This window comes from Callorhinus ursinus, unplaced genomic scaffold (genome assembly GCF_003265705.2).
Source record: "Callorhinus ursinus isolate GAN/ISIS: 27379988/994484 unplaced genomic scaffold, GSC_fseal_2.0 scaffold50, whole genome shotgun sequence".
Taxonomy (NCBI): domain Eukaryota; kingdom Metazoa; phylum Chordata; class Mammalia; order Carnivora; family Otariidae; genus Callorhinus; species Callorhinus ursinus.
The window spans coordinates 4,573,459-4,590,412 of NW_027397112.1; the positions used below are offsets into that span (position 1 = coordinate 4,573,459).

General features: G+C 35.4%; 1 protein-coding gene across 4 annotated transcripts in view; it reads left to right on the top strand.

Annotated features, from left to right (window-relative positions):
- ABCA6 (ATP binding cassette subfamily A member 6) overlaps positions 1-16,954 on the top strand; it is a 73,173-nt gene that overhangs the window by 12,525 nt on the left and 43,694 nt on the right. Inside the window, exons 1-9 of one of the 4 annotated variants that reach the window (XR_012375406.1) lie at positions 648-888; positions 1,967-2,067; positions 3,580-3,778; positions 4,819-4,980; positions 6,518-6,621; positions 7,223-7,449; positions 10,620-10,761; positions 11,555-11,740; positions 15,579-15,726. Coding sequence is in view for 3 of the 4 variants with exons in the window: in XM_073883200.1 (XP_073739301.1) it covers positions 1,972-2,067; positions 3,580-3,778; positions 4,819-4,980; positions 6,518-6,621; positions 7,223-7,449; positions 10,620-10,761; positions 11,555-11,740; positions 15,579-15,726 (1,264 nt within the window). In the remaining variant the exon portion in view is untranslated. Of the gene's footprint in view, positions 1-647; positions 889-1,966; positions 2,068-3,579; positions 3,779-4,818; positions 4,981-6,517; positions 6,622-7,222; positions 7,450-10,619; positions 10,762-11,554; positions 11,741-15,578; positions 15,727-16,954 lie in introns of those variants that run through there. The other 3 variants (XM_073883201.1, XM_025889977.2, XM_073883200.1) reach the window with 3 other exon arrangements.

Sequence of the window (16,954 nt, forward strand, 5' to 3'; positions counted from 1 at the left end):
CATGTCAAATATTTGAGATTTCCCAATTCATGGACTTTGGCTTCCTGTTTTGCCATTTACTTTGGCAGGTCAAGAAAAGTTTGCAATTCTTTACAGAGAGAGAGAGACTATGCAATGGGAGTTGAATAAATTTTATTTTTTTCCCAGTCTTCATGCACAAAAAATTGACCTGAGTCTTTTTATATGTTTTTTAGTCCTTGGCAACCTGCTTACTTTTATCTTGTTCATATGCCTTCTGAAATTCTGCATCCCCTATGAACAGAACAGAGAAAGGAATTTGTTCATAATTATTCATTTGTCCAAATTAAGTGTTTCTGTGAGGCAGACTATGGGTTGCTTAGCTTTGTCAGGAAAAAAAAAATTCAGCTTCAGCACATTCTGCCCATTCAGTACCAATTAGTCAAATATATCATTGGCAGTTGTGTTTAGGCATTAGTAGTGAAAAAAAGTAGCTAAAGATTTCTCATACACATTTAACTACTTTGTTTGGTTAGTGATTGTTTTTACTTGTTTATTGCACTTTCCCCATCTTGGTCTCATCATGTCCGACAGGCTAGTCCCATTTTCCTTGTTTACCATTTTACCCCTTATCCCTGAAGTTGAAAGGCCAAGTGCACAAACACAGGGTTTGTTTTATTCCCAACCAACCACTGAACCATCATTTCCCTACCAATAATTGGCTTAGGGAAGAAAAGGCAGAAAACAAAACAAGTTCATCATGTGCAGCTTGGTCTGACTACACCCCCTTTCAGAAAGCAGCCTGGGTTAGGCACCCATTTAAGGAATAAATGAAGAAGTAGCAATAAGGAAATTTTAATTGTTGCTGTACACAAAAAGAGAACTGTGCGTTGACAGTGTTTCCAGAGTACTTTCCTAATTTTTCTGACAGTAAGTAATGCTCCGTTTTGTTGTGCTATGCCAAGTATGTGGGTGGACACTGCTAAAAATCGTCTATTTTTCAGATGTTTCTAAATACTCATGTATTATATTGAAGATCTAATGACAAACTTTTTCTATTTATTCCCAACCAACTTTTATTGTGTAGATACAACAGTAGAATATAGGAAAGTAGTAAAATTTGCTTCTGTACTAGCTGAGGGAGAATTGTCTGAATATTTTGTTATGCAAATAAAAAATAATTCTGAGATTAGAAAAACTGAAAAAATTTTTCTCGGCTTATTTGCAAACATTTGGGCAAAATTACTTTCCATGTGATGTCTTTTTCTTTCTTTTTCTTTCTTCCCCTCTCTCTCTCTCTTCTTAGTTGGTAGTTTGTTTCCTTAGTTATTTAGGGACTTCTGAATTCAGAAAATTGAGATGAGTTTTTTTGTGTGTGTGTGTCTCACAGTCAGGTTTCAGCTAGTCTGAGTCTGGATTCAGCAAGCTGAGCCTAAAGCTGTTCAGTTTAATCTGGAAGGTAATACTATAGGAAAACAGTTCATTGGGGTTACATCTAATGGACATAATTAATTATTCAAATGAATTTAATCAGAATTTTGATTAATTTGGTTGGCTCTGGCATTTCTATTTAAATGCAAAGAACAAAAAATTATTATTAATCAGATGAGACATAATTCAATTACTCTATTCATATAGTTGAGTTTCTGTTATAAAAGGTAAGAAAATGTGAAATATCTTACAGTAGTCTAAAATCTAATGATATCTTTTCCATTGTTATATTCTGTATTTCTGTAAAATTGTGATACTGGCTACTATCTCCCCACCATTACCTACTCTCCCATATAGCTTACTTTGAGTATATTTGATGTAAAATTTTGCAGGCATGTGTTATTAAAATAATATTTTAAATACATTTTTTGTTGTTCTTAAAGGTAGGAAATATTTTCCCCCAAAATATGATCAAGATTTTTCTTTTCTCCCCTACTTCCCAGGGATTTTCTTATTACACTTATTTTTCTAGTTTATATTCCACCTTGTTTACCTTTTCCTTGTTTCTTAACGGTAGGCTAAATGCATATGAAACAGAAAAGTGTGTATCATCAAACTCAAGCGCTTCTGTGCAAGAATTTTCTTCAGAAATGGAGAATGAAAAGAGAGAGCTTATTGGTATGTTTGAAATTCTACCTCTTTCTGCGGTTCACATCATTCTTTTATTTTACTGCCTAATGATGCTCTTATTTTATATTTTAAGTAGCAGACTGGACTTATTGATTTTGAGGTTGCCTCCCATTGTACATGTTGAACCAAGAGACTCATAACAGTCTGTGACACGTAATGTAGAATTGCAAAGACTAAAAATATTACTCATTTTTTTTAAAAGAGAGTAAGTGAAAATTTAATTGGATGGTAAATTGTAGCAACTATTAAAGCTGCTACCATATGTAATAAAATTAGAGTAAAGAAATAATAGAAAGGATGCCTGGCAGATCGACAAGTTTTAATTTGGGGGACTTATTTTCAAAGCCGTGAATTTTATACACAGAGATTATTTCCAAGAATTATAACCAAGTAATACCACTGATGGTGAGTTTGCATTAGGTAGGTAAGCTTTCTACAGGAAATAACCCCAAATCTCAGGGGCTGAACTCAGCAAAGATTTATTTTTCATTCTGCTCACAGTCTAAATAAGGTTGGCTGTGAAACTGAAATAGGTCTGGTAGGTGAAGGAATCTCCTCCACACAACCATTCAGGGACCCAGCCTTCTTAATCTAGGGACTCTGCCATCTCCCTAGGCCTTGGAGACCTCCCCGGGATCCTCTGCATCCAGTCAGACTATCAGAAAGTACAGGGGGATCTCGGTTGTTTGAGCGTCTGACTCTTGATTTCGGTTCAGGTCATGATCCTCAGGGTCATGGGATTGAGCCCCTCAGTAGGCTCTGTGCTCAGCGGGGAATCTGCTTGTGAGTCTGTCTCTCTCCCACTCTCCATCTGCCCCTTCCCACCCCCACACTGTCTCTCTCTAAAATAAATAAATCTTAAAAAACAAGATCAGGAAGTACAGGGACTGAGATAGAATTTAGAAGGTTGTGCACGGTTCCACAAGCCAGGCCTTGAATGGGCATATAGCATTTCTGCTCACATTCCGTTAGCTAGAACTCAGTCACTTGGTCCTATTTAATTTCCAGAGGCCGGGAGTGTTGTCTAGCATTGTGCTAAGCAGGAAGAGATTACTGATATTGGTGAACCACTAGGCAGTCTCTACCACTCAGTTCCTTTTCATGTTGTTTGATTTACAATACAAGAATGTGACAACTGACAAAAATGTTGCGATTTGCCACCATGAACTCTATCTGAGATAGTCTGTGTCTTATAGACTGTAAAGTCAGATGCCCATGCGTAAGAATTGTCATCCTGTTAGTTCCCTGTTAGTTTCTATGATGGCTTCTGCAGTAGTTCATGATTTAATGCAAAAGTTGAATTCTAGTGTTGGAGACTGATATATGTGGCAACTATCTCAATATGCATCTTTTCTTGGGTTCCCTTTGCTCTGAAAAGTGGAGAGCAAAAAGAAGCCAACCATGTGGCAAAATTGGAATTTGTCTTCAACAGTTCTTTGGTATTGACTGAACTTTTTAAGGGAATATAATCTAAATTCATTCTTTTTTCCCCTGTTATAGGAATGGGCACTCCCAATACTTCTGGGCCTGTACATGGGACTGTTTTCACATTTCAGAGAAAACACGTATTTTCCTGAACTGCCTCCTCAATATCTGGGAAAGGCAGATCATGTTAATAACTCTATAGCTATTGTATATACACCTATCTCTGATCTAACCCAGCAGATAATGAATAAAACAGCATTTGCTCTTTTGAAAGGTAGGTGTACTCATGGCAATAAAGAATTACTGTTATTATTTTATATCTTTTTGATATGATGTAGACATGTTTAATTTGAACTTACAGTGATCTATTATGCTAATTATTTAGGTATCATGACAGCTTATAAATTTAGTTAGCTTTTTCTTTCCCTCATAACAAGTAGCCTTTTAAACCCTTTCAGCTTGATGGGGGTCCAGTTTAGGGAGGGCTACATTTCTACTGGAATTTACCTAAAACGATAAATTTGTAATTTCGGATTTGTAGCTTAGTGTTTAGGAGAATATGTCACTTCTGGATGCAGATGTTCTTAACGTGGAAATACAGTGATTAAGATTGATAACTCAGGATAAATAATCTAAATAAAAGAAATGAAGTCATGGTTATTAAACAGTAATTTCAGAACCATGAAAAGTAAGGATGGGTAATCTAAAGATATCCTGTCTGCATATGGTATACTTTGTAAACATCTTTAGAGACATTCATTCTAAATGAGGTCACAATGCAACTGAGATAACTAAGGTAAAATGTGTATTTCACTCATGGGAAATGTGGGTGCAGTTTGGCTCTCTGCTCTCTAATCCTTGATTTCTAATAGGTGACATTCATGAGTTAGAGTCACTTTGCCATCTTAGTTTCCTCACAAGGCAAAGATCAGATGAGGTGTCTTTGCTTCAGTAAATCTGACATCTGGAATCCCTTGACTATATAATAACTACTCCAATTACCTCTATTTTTGTATCCCAATTCTCTTATGCATACTTACCCTAGCATAATATTTTTATATACCTGAAACTTGCCATAATACTTACCATTATTAAAAGAAAACACTAAATTCTCATGCAAGTCTCCTGACTCTATAATCTAAAACATTAAAAGAGATTTCCCTCCTTGTCTTTTGGGTTCAGTTTAATTTAAATGGAAAATGATTTTAGTTTAATTCCAGTGAAAAATATATGATGACACAGTTGGATATCACATTCCATTGTGGTGAAACTCTGTATAATCCTGCATGTCTATTTTTACCTTGTCATTTACAGAAAGAAGGATCATTGGAGTACCGAATCAAAAATCCATGGATAAAATACTTCTAGACAATATCACAGGCATTGCGGGAATTGTATTTAATGACACTTTCTCTTATAAGTTAAAATTTTTTCAGGGATATTACATTCCATTTTTGAAGGAAGATCTTTTCGCAGGTGATTTTGCATATAAAATATCGTGGCATTTTTCATGTTTTTTTTTTTAAAGATTTCGTTTATTTATTTGACAGAGAGAGACACAGCCAAAGAGGGAACACAAGCAGGGGGAGTGGGAGAGGGAGAAGCAGGCTTCCTGCTGAGCAGGGAGCCCAATGTGGGGCTCGATCCCAGGACCCCGGGATCATGACCTGAGCCGAAGGCAGACGCTTAACGACTGAGCCACCCAGGCGCCCCTTTCATGTTTTTAACATAAGGGATAGGTCAGGATGGGCAACAGAGATGCTTTTGATAGAACATGAGAAAATAGAGAAAGCACATTTTTTTTGCTAAACTTATTCCAAGGTCAATCATTTATTCCCACCAGAATATGACTCTTAAAACATTATTGAGTCACCCAACAGATGTAAAGTGAATGCACAGGTGAATGTTGCAGAGGATACAGAGAGTGATCAAGACTGAGAGGTCCTAGCCTCAGCTGAGGTTCCAGGTTAGCGGGAAAGGCAGACATTGAACAGTTAATGACAAGTGCAAAGAAAGGTGCTGAGGGTGGGAGATTTGACCAGGGGTTCCTAATAGGCTGCGGGACTAGAGAAGCCCTACCTGGCAAAGTGAGGTTTAAACTAACAAGAATGAATAGCACAGGGGGTGGGGGGATGCTAAAGGCATTATATTTCAGAGAGAGGAAGGGCAAGTATAAAGGTCCTGGGGTGACAGCAGGCATCTGTTGGTATATATGGGAGGAGAACAGTTTAGCTAAACAGTGAACACGGAAAGGAATGAGGCTGAAGTTACCCCAGGGCTGGATCTGGTGATGTCCTACACACCTAGGGTGATGGAGGGTTGTGGAGGTACTTTAATCTGGGCACAGAAGTGATTAGACTCCCAAGCCTAAGGGAGCTCTCTGGATATAGCCCAGAGAATGGATTGCAGAGGGGTCAGGGAGAACGCAGGGAAACATACCAGTGAGCCTGTGGTGGTTGGACCAGAGTGGAGGCAGCTGAGGAGAGGGAATGGGTTTGAAGACCTTTTAGGAAGCACGATTGATATGACTAAGAATTGGTTCTTTTCCATTCATTCACTGAGTGTCTACTATGTGTCCTGCACTGTTCTGGCCCTGGGGAAGGACGTGAGCAAAACAGAGCCTGCTTGCATGAATCGTTCCAGTCAAGGACAGGGGGCTGGGTAAAAACAATGCACTCTGCCAGGTTGTGATAAAACAACAAAGTAAAATAGAGCAGGCTTAGAAGATAGAGCCTGAACGCTCTTTTAGATGTTGTTACTTACGGTAGCCAGGAAAGACCTCTGTGCTGAATTTGCTTTCGAGAAGAGATAAGGATAGAGGGAAAGAGTGAGCCATGGATCCATCTGTAGGGAGAGGATATGAGCAAAAAATGTTGTAGCGCTAGAGCACATTTAGCATTTTGAGACAGAGCAAGGAATCCTGTATGGTTGGAGCAGAGTGTTTGCTTTCATCTTCTTTTTATTTTCTAAGACTTTCTGATAATGTTGGTTATGCTTTTCTTTGTGCTTATAGCTCATTGTTGGAATCTGGATGATGAGCATTCCTGTTCTCTGTCCAAATACTGGAGTAGTGGATTTGTGGCTTTACAAACTGCAATTAATGCTGCTATTATACAAGTAAGAAAAGTTCTAGTAATTAATGTATGCTAATTCCATAGGCATCAAGGTTTTGATGAAAGATGATATATCTCAGGTTTTCATGTTTATAAAATGAAGCAGGTATACAAATGCTGAAATTGGATTTAGGCAAAGGAACACATTGTTCTTGTTTTTAACTTGAAATTTTTGAGTAGTTTCAGAAAGAAAAAAAATTGCAAAAATCATGTGCAGGGAGGTCCATGTACCCTTCACCCTGTTTCTCCTGTTATATTTTGCATAAACACAGAACAATATTAAAATCAGGAAGTTGATATTGGTATAGTCTCCATAGCTTATTCAGATTTCACCAGTTTCTGTTTTTTATTTTTATTTTTAATGTTTTTTAAGATTTTATTTATTTTTTTGACAGAGAGAGACCATGAGAGAAGGAACACAAGCAGGGGGAGTGGGAGAGGGAGAAGCAGGCTTCCCGCGGAGCAGGGAGCCCGATTTGTGGCTTGATCCCAGGACCTTGGGATCATGACCTGAGCCGAAGGCAGATGCTTAACGACTGAGCCACCCAGGTGCCCCAGTTTCTGTTTTTTAAATAATGATTTTATTTGTTTAAACCCTACTGTAGATCACAACAAATCACTCTGTGATGGAGGAGTTGATGTCACTTACTGCAATAAATATGAAGACTTTACCTTTTATTTATAAAGACATTCTTCAAAAGGAGCTGTTTATTTTCTACTGCCTGCTTTACTTTTTTCCATTTATATATTTTGTATCACTTAATGTTACAAAAGAAAGAAAAAAGTGCAAGGATTTTATGAAAATGATGGGTCTGCAAGAATCAGCCTTCTGGTGAGTGAGCGATTCAATTCAAGCAGTGCGAATGAAGAATCAGAAATTTGGAAGCAGTAAACAAAGTGTTATTATTTCAAAAGATTATGGGTTAAGCTTGACACATTGGCTCTTTTTTCTTTTGTTATGACTTTTTGATTTATTCCTTTTAAAATTTTGCTCTGCAAAATAGCGATTATAATTTGCTGAGAGCTTTTTCCATGCCTTGAGTATATTAAGCTAATGCTGTTATAGAGGTTCCATGAAGATCGAAGAGTAAAAGACTTGCCCAATGTCAAAAGGATGATATGTACCAGAGCTGGGAACCAACCCAGCTGCCCCGATTGCAACTCTCCTGCTTGTTCTGCCCACAGTTATCATTTGATTCCTCCACACTTCCTCATGTTGAAAAAAGTATGATCCTGTAATGGCTAGCTTGTGTTCAGAGGTTTGGTCACCAGGGATATATTTTTTGCAACACTTAAATGCCATATGTTGGAGTTGAAATAGCATATAAAATGTGCCCAGCACGTACACCACTTAGAATGGCATAAAAGGGCTTAATAAGAGCATTTGCTTCATATATTGATATATTTGTATCTTGCCTCATTCACAAATGATTTAAATGATTTTTAAATATATATTTAAACATATGTATATTTATCCAAATATCTATGTGTATTTTTATTATAATAAAAACAAATAATTGAGGAGTAGAAACAAGGACCTAACAAAATGATAAGTAGGTAAGACTAGCAGATAAAAATGCAAATCATACAAGCCTTAAGCTTCCAACAGGCCAAAGCAGAGAATTCTGCACTACTATAGGTTACAAAATCCACGTTGTCTAGGAAAAGGAAAAAATGAAAAATAATCTGTTTATTTTACCCTAAAAGAAGCTTAACATTTTTCAATATCGAATCCTGTAAGATATTTCTTTGTATAGTCCCCATATCAAGAAAATTACTCTTTATGAATGTAGGATTACCTGGAACTGATAAGGAGCTATTTGCAAGCTGCATGTTCTCTGAAATAAAATTATGTCTAGGAAATTTTAAATTTTCTATAAAGTGTATTTGATTAAAAGAGGGAGTTTTGGTTCTATTATACCTTAATCATGAAATAGAAAAAGAGGGAACTGTTTCTGAAATGAAAAGGGAAGGAGAAAAGTGGTTTGCAGTGGAACTTTGGCAAATGCAAAGGAATGAATGGAGTCTATTAGGAGGGAAAAGGGGGGAAATCTGTGTAAAAAGGACTATTTTTCAGTCCAGGGAATATCCTGTGGGGCAACATCCCTGCAGTCACCCAAGAATAGATAGGCACAAGTCAACTCTAGATTAAAATCAGAAAGGTATTGGATATTTAGATGTGGGTTCATTCTTAGGATAAATGCTTCCTAGTATTCATGTAACCTAAATTTAACAAAATGGTTTTATATGTCCTTAAAACTAAGAAGGAAAAAAAATCCAAAATGTTTTTATTAAGTATAGGGTATCTATTGGAAATAAACTTTTTGGCAACCTTTTTTTAAGTAATGTAATAATAAATGTGAAATGCATCAGCATTTATTATTTCAGTGTGATGCCTGAATTACTTTGTTTTTATCATGAAGGTTTTCATTGCTTTATTAACATCTCCCCCACCCCAATTCCCTGCAATGAGTTCCCTTTTCTAGGTAATGTTTTAAGTTCCTTCATTTGTAATTCTCCTACTCTATAGATTTTCAATTCCTACCTATAGTAGTTCCCTTCTGTACTCAGGAAGTGGATTCTGCAAAATGCAATATGCTTTCCCAAAACGCTGATGTTTCTAACAAAAGCTGAATCATTGTAATGACATGACCTTTAAAAAGAAGTTGAATAAGCAGTAATTAAACCTATTGTACTGGGACATATTGATGCAAGTTCCTGGTTTTAATAGTCTTGCTATTTTTTTTAGCTGTTGAATTCTTATTTAGTTAGAGGCAATTTTATGTAGAGGAAAGAACTGTGGACTACTTAGCTTTGTTATTGATTTACTTTGTTGGCCTTGAAAAGACCCATTAAGTAATAATAGAGGAACTACAGGTTTACGTATCTGGAAAATGAGAAGCTTGGACTCAAAACACTGCAGGCTTGTTAGATCTAAGACTGAATACTATTTCTTAATAACTACCTCATAAACATGTGAACACCAGCACATCTAAAGCAAAGCAGTGTGAACACTTAAGGGTATACCATTATTTATATCAGTTTAAAAAATAAGTCATAAATAAGAATAGCAATAATAGGATGGGCTTCATGGCGTTATGAAATTTCAGTTTTCTACTACTAGGGAGAGTGGAGGTCCTGCCAGCTGAGATCCCCAAAAATGGTCAAATTATCATCTGCCCCAGTGCTTCCATGGTTACTTGATTGATCAGCAGCTGTTAAACTTCCCCCCACTTCTACAATTAGAACATCTCGTTAATATGTGATAACACTAAAGATAGAAAAAGCTTAATCTCTTTAATTTAGCAGTTACACCTTAGAGAAATTTTTGTGCATTTTCCAAAAAAGACAAGTACAAGAGTATTCTTTTTTCCTTTTTTTTTAAATTAGTGTCAGAGGTAGAATTTAGTGATTCATTAGTTGCATATAACACCCAGTGCTCATTCCATCAAGTGCCCTCCTTAATGCCCATCACACAGTTACCCCATGCCCCTACCCACCTCCCCTCCAGCAACCCTCAATTTGTTTCCTACAGTTAAGAGTCTCATGGTTTCCTCCCTCTCAATTTTCATCTTATTTTATTTTTTCTTCCCAAGTACAAAAGTGTTCTTAGCAACAATGCATCAGAAATAAAAATTGGAAACAACCTAAATGTCCATGGGCAGGAAAACTTTGAGATATATTCAGACAATGAACTATTACACAGCAGTGTATAACACTGTATATGTTGATTTATAAAGGCAAGCAGCAGAAGGATGTATGCAAAATGATACTATTTATGCAGGGTTCATCCTATTTATACAGTATGTGAACCCAGAGCGGATGCCTAGCCCATAGGCAGCAGCACAGCCATGCCAATGTGGTATCAGCAATATTGTAGTTATTAATCTAGGCGGCAGGTAGAAGGGTAAATATTGTACTGTTCTTTAGATAGTTTTGTATGTTTCAAATATTTCATAATGAAGTTAAAATAATTGAAATAAATTTTTGTCTTTTTTTTAGGCTCTCCTGTGGCTTAATCTATGCTGGCTTCATCTTCATTATTTCCATAATGATTACAGTTATTATAACATCTACCCAAATTATAGTCATGACGGGCTTCATGGTCATATTTACACTCTTTTTCTTATACGGCTTATCTTTGGTAAGTTCATACATTTATTACCACATTCTCTGCTTTAGATCTTAGCTATCTGTAGTAAAAATTAATTTCTCTGGAGGTTATTACAGTTATTTCCTTCATGTCCATTTTGTGTGTGTGTGTGTGTGTGTGTGTGTGTGTGTGTGTTTGCTTGAGAAAGTCTCAATGAGTGTGAGAAAATGAGGTAATATAAATAAAATTAGACCTCTGTTTTGCATAAAGTTTTGAATTAATGAAATGATGCATCAAAAAGAAAAAAAATTCTGATTCTGAAAATATTTTGACTCTAAGACTTTTCTAGAAGATTTTAGTGAGGATGCCCTTGAGGGGTGGACCCATCTCTTTTCCCCAAATGTTCTCTGTTACATGGTGTCTTTCACAGTATCTCCCTCTGACACTACATCTTGCCCTTACTCTCCGTGTCATGCCTCTTCATTCATAAAACAAGGGCCTCTAAATTCTGCAGAGGGTATATAGATGCTTTTTGTCAATACATTAATGTAGGTTCTTTCAGTGTTTCCAAATATGCATTTCTATTCTTTCCTCAACTCTCATACAGCTTTCCCCCGCCCTTTCTTTAGCAACTAAAGCCCCGGTAGTTGAGGAGGGCAAAAAAAGAGGCTCTTTACAAAAGGGTTGAGGGAAGGACTGAGCATTGTTGTACCTAAATATTTTCATCACTGTCTTACTGATAAATACTTACATTATGATCTAAAGATCTGTATTTTATTGTGCTGCCTATGATTCTCAGTGAACTAAATCTGTTTAATGACTAGATGTCTTCTCTCTCTTTCAGATAACTTTAACATTCCTGATGAGTGTGTTGTTAAAGAAAACTCTCCTCACCAATTTGGTTATGTTTCTCCTCAATGTCTTCTGTGGGGGTGTGGGATTCACTGTATATTATAGACAACTTCCTTCTTCTTTGGAGTGGATTTTGAGTATTTGCAGCCCTTTTGCCTTCACTGCTGGAATGAGTAAGGTAAGAATGTAGTTAATTGGTTTATTACTGAACTTTCAAAAGAATTTGATATTTCATTACTCTTCATAATCACTCTTTCAAATTAAGAGAATTTATTCTAAACAACTTTTTCCCTAAAGTTAGATTTGAAAATGTTATTGCATTGTAGAAAATCATCATCACACAAGGGTACTTGAACAAAAATGTCTTAACTAAGACAAATTTTCATGTCTCAGGTGTATTTTCATTTTGAAGTATTCTCTTCTTGTTTTTCATATGCAACTGTTTACCTTTCCTTGTACTTTATATATCGAAGGCATTCTCTAGTTTATTAAAAATTGTGTAAACCTCTGTTTGAAACCTCAAATCTGAAAAGTTTTCAGGACTATAAAGAGTTTAACAAATAATTATAAAGTATATCAAAATACTCATGAACCAGATCAAGAAATGGAAGGATGCCACAAGTCCAAAACTCCTCCAAACACTCCTTCCTCCTAAAGATGAAAGTTGTGATCATCACTTCCTGCCTTTTCATTTATTACCTAATGTGTGTTCCTAAGTATAATTTTTTAGTGTTGCTTGTTTTCAACTTTATATAAGTGATACTCTACAAAGTGGTGTTTTTTTTTTTTAAATCTGGCTTTTTTCCCACTCAACATTATGTTTTTAGATCTCATCCACAGTTTGAGTGTTGCTGTAGTAGAGTGTTATGTAGTATCCTATTGTGTGACTGTGCTATCGATTTTCTTATTGATGAACAAAAATATTTTCCAATTTTTGACTAATATTAACTGCAAAAAAAAAATTCTTATCACCCATATTTCCTAGTGAATATGAGCATTCAGTTTTGTTTGGTATATACGTAGGAGTTGAATAGTAGGACCTAGGGTGTGTATATCTTAATCTTCATAGCTACTGCCAGATATTTTTCCAAAGTGATCATATCAATTTACTTTTGCAGCGAGAGTTTCAGAGTTATGGTTGCTCCAAATCTTCACCAGCATTTGGTATTGTGAGCCTTCCAAATTTTAGCCTTTCTGGTGGATCTGCAGTAATAATCCTTGTGGTATTAATTTGCATTTTCCTTATTTTTTATGAAATTATCTTTCATATGTGTAGAGGTATTTTGGTTTTTCTCTTTTATAAAGTACCTATCCAGGTCTTTCCCCCATTTTTTCAAAAAGATTTTTTTTTTTTTATTCACTTAAGAGAGAGAAAGAGCACAAGAGAGAGAAAGAGTGAGAGTAAGAGCATGAGCAGGGAGGGGGGAGGTCAGAGGCAGAGATAGAAGCAGACTCCCCTTTGAGCAGGGAGCCTGACAAGGGCCTCGATCCCAGGACCCCAGGATCACAACCTGAACCGAAGGCAGATGCTTAACCAGCTAGGGCATCCAGGTGTCCCTTTCCCCCATTTTTTAACTGAACTTTTTTCTTTTCCTTATTACTTTTTAGGGATTTCTTATATATACTGTATATGAGACGTTTTTCAGTTATTTGTTGCTGACATTTTTACTCTCTTAACGGTGCTTTTAATGAACAAGTTTCTTAATTTTGATGAAGTGCAGTCTGTCAAGTTTTCTTCTCTGTAGAGTGCTTTTGTATCTTTAAGAAATCATTGCATTCCCCAAGATTATAAAGATATTCCCCCATGTTTTTATCTGGAAGCTCAGTTGATTTTGCTTTTATATTTAGATATAAAATCCATTTCAAAATAACTTTTGTGTATCTATAGGTAGAAGGAATATTAATTTTTCTACATGAATATGCAATTTCTTCTGCTTCATTTATTGAGAAGGCCATCCTTTCCCTGAATGGATTGTAGTATTTCCTTTGTCACAGCTCTACCAATCATATATTGACCTATCTATCTTTGCACTATTGCCACATTGTCTTGTTTTTGCTGATGTGTCTTGCTATCTGGTAGTAATAATTTTACCACTTGATTTTCTTTTCCAAGAGAGCCTTTTCTAGTCTAGGTTCCTTGAATGATGTAAATTTTAGAATTAACTTATCAAGTTATACACACACATATGTATGTGTGCACAAAGCTGTTGACATTTTGATACAGTTGAATTTTTCAATCAATTGGAGGGAAATTGACACTTTTTAAAAAGATTTACTTATTTATTAGAGAGAGAGAGCATTTGCGGCAGGGAGGGGCAGAGGGAGGGGGGAGAGAGAATCTCAAGCAGTCTCCCCACTGAGCGCAGAGTCCATTGGGGGGGGTAGATCCCATGACCCTCAGATCATGACCTGAGCTGAAATCAAGAGCTAGACGCTTAACTGAATGAGCCACCCAGGCGCCCCAACACTTTTTTTTAATCATGAACATAATATATCTTCACATTCATTTTCCCTTAGTAATTGTTTTAGTTTTAAGTATTGAGTCTTGCACATTTTTTATATATTCCAAAGTTTTTGATACTTTTGATACTATTATAAATAACATCTATGTTTAAATTCTTATTTTTAAATGTTTGTTGTTAGTGTAGAGAGATGCAACTGATTTCTGTAAATTGGCACTGTATCTAGTATTCTTGCTATATTCTTTTATTAAAACTAGTATTTTTCTGGACTTTATTTTGAGATTTTCTTACATATAATCATGATGTCTACAAATAATGAGGGTTTATTTTTTCCTTTTGCAGTTCTTATGGCAGTCACTTATTTTTCTTGTCTTATTGCGGAGACTGGGACCTTTAGTACAATGTTAAATAGAAATGCAAGCAAAGGAAAAACTTTTAACATTTCATAATAAGCATGTTTTTGTTGTTGGTCCTTATACATCTATTTTACCAGATTAAGGAAGTTCGCTTATTTTCTTAGTTTTGAAAAGACTTTATTATAAATGGATATTAAATTGTATCAAATGTGTTTGTGCATCTATTTCATTAACCACACTAGTGTCTTCTTCGATCTGTTTTATGTTGAATTACATAATCTTCAGATGTCACCCCAGACTTGTGTTCCCAGAATAAACTCCACTTTGTCATGAAATATAAGATTTTAACATAAATAGAGTTGTATTTTGTCTAGCGTGAGGAACTGGGCTTGAGAGCTGGACTTCCTGTGTCTGAGTTCACCTTTACTGCTCCTGACTATGTGATTTTGACTTTGGTTGGTTAAGCTACTCAATTTCTATTTGCTTCACTTTTACCATATATAAAATGCACATAAAAATAATAAGGCTTGTCCCAGGGGTTATGATGAGGCTTAAATGAGATATTATAAAAAGCCTTAGAACAACACCTAGAACATAACACTTATTATTACATGAGAGAATTATAAACATATATTTATTTGTAGTAATAACTAGAAAAAGAAGTTCTCTTATCATTATTCTACTAAGATGCTTCAAATCTTCATATTCTAAGTATTTTTTGCTGCAAAGAATAAATATTTTGCAATATTGCAATGACTTTATGAAAACAAGAAAATGACTTATCATTTAAATTCCTATTCTTAGGGGTGCCTGGGTGGCTCAGTTGTTTAGGTGTCTGCCTTCGGCTTAGGTCATGATCCCAGGGTCCTGGGATCAAGCCCCACGTTGGTCTCCCTGCTCAGTGGGGAGTCTGCTTCTCCCTCTGTCTCTTCCCCCTGCTCATGCTCTCTCTCTCAAATAAATAAATAAAATGTTTTTAAAATATTCCTATTCTTAGAATATTGTGTTTTTTAAGTTGGTATTTCCTTCTAATAATCCTTGGATTACTGTCAAATAGAAATAGTTACACCAATAACTTCATTATAAGGGCTTCTCAAAAAAGCTGTTTAATAAAATGATAATTCTTGCTGCTATGCTGAATTATTTGTATGTATTTATCTTAAATATTTATTAATTACTATTTTTGTCTGAATCTTAGATTATCTACTTGGATAATACTATGAATGGTATAATTTTTCCTGACCCTTCAGGAGACTCGTATGTAATGATTGCAACTTTTTCCATATTGGCTTTTGATGCACTTTTCTACTTGGCATTGGCATTATACTTTGACAAAATCTTACCCTGTAAGTAAAAGTGGCTTTTCTCTGACCTCTGCACATATTTATCACATTGTACATTTTTACTGAAGGTTATATAAATGTATATTAAGAAATAAAGAATAACAAATATTTCCCATCACAAGCTGAATGAGTCTTTATTTCTACTTCATAGTTTTAAAGGTTTGAATTTATATGTAAAAACAATTATTCTTCTGATTTTAATAATATACATTACAAATATACAGTAATTAAATAATGTTACTTTTTTTCAAGAATCCGTGAACTGTTTTCGAAGAATAATATTTAAGATTTGTTTCAGAACAGGCTGAAATAAATTAGTTCTTAACATGGCTTTGGCTAGTGTAGAGCCATCATATGGTGAAAATGCTTCTCAATAAATAGTTCTTGGGACGCCTGGGTGGCTCAGTCAGTTGAGCATCCAGCTCTTGGTTTCAGCTCAGGTCATGATCTCAGGGTTGTGGGATAGAGCCCCATGTTGGGCTCACTGCTCAGCAGGGAGTCTGCTTGAGATTCTCTCTCTCTGCTCCTCCCCCCTCCTGTGCTCTCTCTCAAATAAATAAATAAATAAATCTTTAAAAAAAAATAAATAGTTCTGACAAGAATGTGGGGCAGATTGTAAACTGAACCGCTAAAAAGGGCTTCATATGTGGAATAATCAGGTTCTCCCTTATTCCCCCTGAGAGAAACATTTCAGAAGGGGAGATGTCCGTCCTTTAAGGAAATAACAACATAAAAATTCGAAAGAACATTTTCAGCATTATTCTGAACTTTTTTGTATGTTGTTCATATTTACAGAACTATATTATTCAGTTAAATTTTCTCTATCTTATAAACAAAAATTTCCCAAGTCTAGAATTCCTTCACACATGCTAAAATCAGAACACTTTTTTTCCTTGCACAGTCTTATTTATTTATATTATTTTTTATGTTCTTTCCACTTTGTATTTAAAGCTGTCTTGTATGTTTCTATGCAATTATTTTATATATTCCTATCTTTCTGTGACTTCTGGTTTAATATCTGAAAGCTCTTCATAACAAATCCTATTTCATTGTTTTAAATTTGGAAAATGATAATATATTTATCCTGAACAGATACAATTTCTTCCTGTACTTTGCATTCACATACCATATGGATTTCAGTGTTATGTCCAATCGTATTGTTGTGATCAAGTGTTTTATTTCTTTTTCTTTCTTTCTTTCTTTCTTTCTTTCTTTCTTTCTTTCTTTCTTT